The sequence below is a fragment of the Vombatus ursinus genome, unplaced genomic scaffold (assembly GCF_900497805.2).
Source record: "Vombatus ursinus unplaced genomic scaffold, bare-nosed wombat genome assembly UNPS02003842.1, whole genome shotgun sequence".
NCBI classification, from domain to species: domain Eukaryota; kingdom Metazoa; phylum Chordata; class Mammalia; order Diprotodontia; family Vombatidae; genus Vombatus; species Vombatus ursinus.
In genome coordinates, this window is record NW_020943620.1 from 1 (window position 1) to 2,119 (window position 2,119).

Sequence of the window (2,119 nt, forward strand, 5' to 3'; positions counted from 1 at the left end):
ATTTTTTTTAGTCCAAGTTCATGGACTCCAGGTTAAGAACTTATTTGAACACTGGAATCACTAGGTAAAATATACCCTTCATATAGTTTCCTCAAGGCAACTTTGACTTCCTTGTTTCTCAGGCTATAGATGATAGGATTTAACATGGGGGTAACAATACAGAAGAGGACAGAGACCAGGATGTCCACATCTAGAGAGTAGCCTGAGCTGGGTTGATCATAGTTGAAGTTTCCAGTTCCATAATAGATAACCACCACAGTGAGGTGAGAGGCACAGGTGGAGAAGACTTTTTTTCTCCCTTGAGCAGACTGGATTTTCAAAATGGCAGAGATAATGAGCATATAGGATACAGCAGTGAAAAGGCAGGGGCTCAGACCAATGGTGGCACTGGATACATAGAGTGCAACCTCATTGGCTGAAGTATCTGAGCAGGAGAGTTTTAGGAGTAGGGGGATATCACAGAGAAAATGGCTGATCTGGTTAGGACCACACAAAGTGAGAGTTACCATGAGCCCTGTGTGTGTCAGAGAATTCACTAACCCACACAACCAGAACCCACCTGCTAAGTAGGCACAGACCCTCTTGCTCATGAGAACTGGGTAATGTAATGGGTAGCAAATGGCTATAAATCTGTCATAAGCCATAGCAGCCAACAAGACACACTCAGAACCTGAAAAAGTTACAAGGAAGAAGATCTGGGACAGGCAGCCTTCATAGGAAATGGTCTTCTTCTCTCTGAAAAAGTTCACCAGCATGATGGGGACAGTGGTGGAGGTGTAGCACATGTCCAGGAAGGACAAGTTGCTGAGGAAATAATACATAGGAGTATGAAGAACAGGGTTGATTCTGATGGCTGTTAATATGAGGAGGTTCCCCAGAAGAGTTACCAGATATACAACCAAAAATATCAGGAAGAACAATCCCTGCAGTTCTGGGTGGTTGGAAAACCCCAGGAAGATGAATTCAGTGACAACTGATTGGTTTCCCCTTTCTTTAACATCCTTCATAGCTGGAATGAAAATAGAAGATTATTTGAGGGAGAAAAAAGTTCACACCTTCCTCTATCTCACACCCCTCTATCTCACACCCCTCTTTACTACACTATTGGCTACAGAAATCAATGGGAAGTACTTAACCTGGAACAGAGAGAGCAAAGGAAGGACAAAGATGGACAAACATGTCCTCATATGAGGACAGCCTCTCAAGGGAGGAACCTTGGCTTGACTGGAATTCTCAACTCATGAATTTGGAGTTCTCTCTCAGTAGATTGCTTCACTGATATTCACTAACCCCTCTGCACTGAGGTCCGTGATGGTTTTCCCTTTAATATTCTTCATAGCATCAGTGAAAATAGAAGATATCATTGTTTGAGGGAGGAGAGAGTTAACCCCTTCCTCTCACTGGATCATCACATTCATTCATATCATTTGAGATGAACTCAAACTTTAGACAGATCTATCAGAATTGTTAGAGAGGGCTGACCTTTGTTCATCATTCAGAGTGGATCATCTGCTGCTAGAAACAAATTTGTTTTCATCCCACCTGGATCTGAAATGAGAAGCAAAGATCAAGAAACCATGCTTTGGAGGGCATGTCAACTCATTGATGAGGCAGGACAGAAGCTGTGCTGTGATTGTAAAGGTGGCTCTCAAGCTGTTTTAGCCTGTGACCTTGTTGTACTTCAAGAACATATAAGAACATAGCAGTGTCCACACTGGGTCCAACTGATGGTCCATTCAACCCAAATCCTGTTGACAACAGACATCCTAAAGGGAAGTACCATAGGAGAGCCTTTTGTCCACTGATTTCAATTTAAGAGTTGGTAATGAGATGTGGGCCAACTTCATCTGGTTCTCCAGAAAAGGAAAGTAATACTCCTGATCACATTACATATGGAGAATGGTTCAGGACATTTCCTTTTAGAAAGGCTCCTAGAAGCCTACATTTAGAACTTGAAGAGAGCTGGAGATCTACTAGTCTAATTCCTTCATTTTGTGGAAAAGGAAATTGGTACTCAGAGAGGTTAAGTAATTTGCCCAAGGTTACACAGCTAGCAAGCAGCAGATCTGAGTACAGATCCTCTGACCCCAAGATCAGAGCCTTTTCCAATTCTCCATGC

General features: G+C 42.7%; 1 protein-coding gene across 1 annotated transcript; it reads right to left on the reverse strand.

Moving 5' to 3' along the window:
* Nucleotides 1-32: 32 nt before the first annotated feature.
* On the reverse strand, nucleotides 33-1,007 carry LOC114052930 (olfactory receptor 5V1-like). Its single transcript, XM_027875721.1, has one exon. It carries the CDS (start codon nucleotides 1,005-1,007, stop codon nucleotides 33-35), a length of 975 nt encoding a protein of 324 aa, XP_027731522.1.
* Between the last annotated feature and the right edge of the window lie 1,112 nt (nucleotides 1,008-2,119).

Excerpts from the sequence above, each read along its gene's own strand:
- LOC114052930 (XM_027875721.1), bottom strand. The coding sequence starts at position 1,007 with ATGAAGGATGTTAAAGAAAGGGGAAACCAATCAGTTGTCACTGAATTC.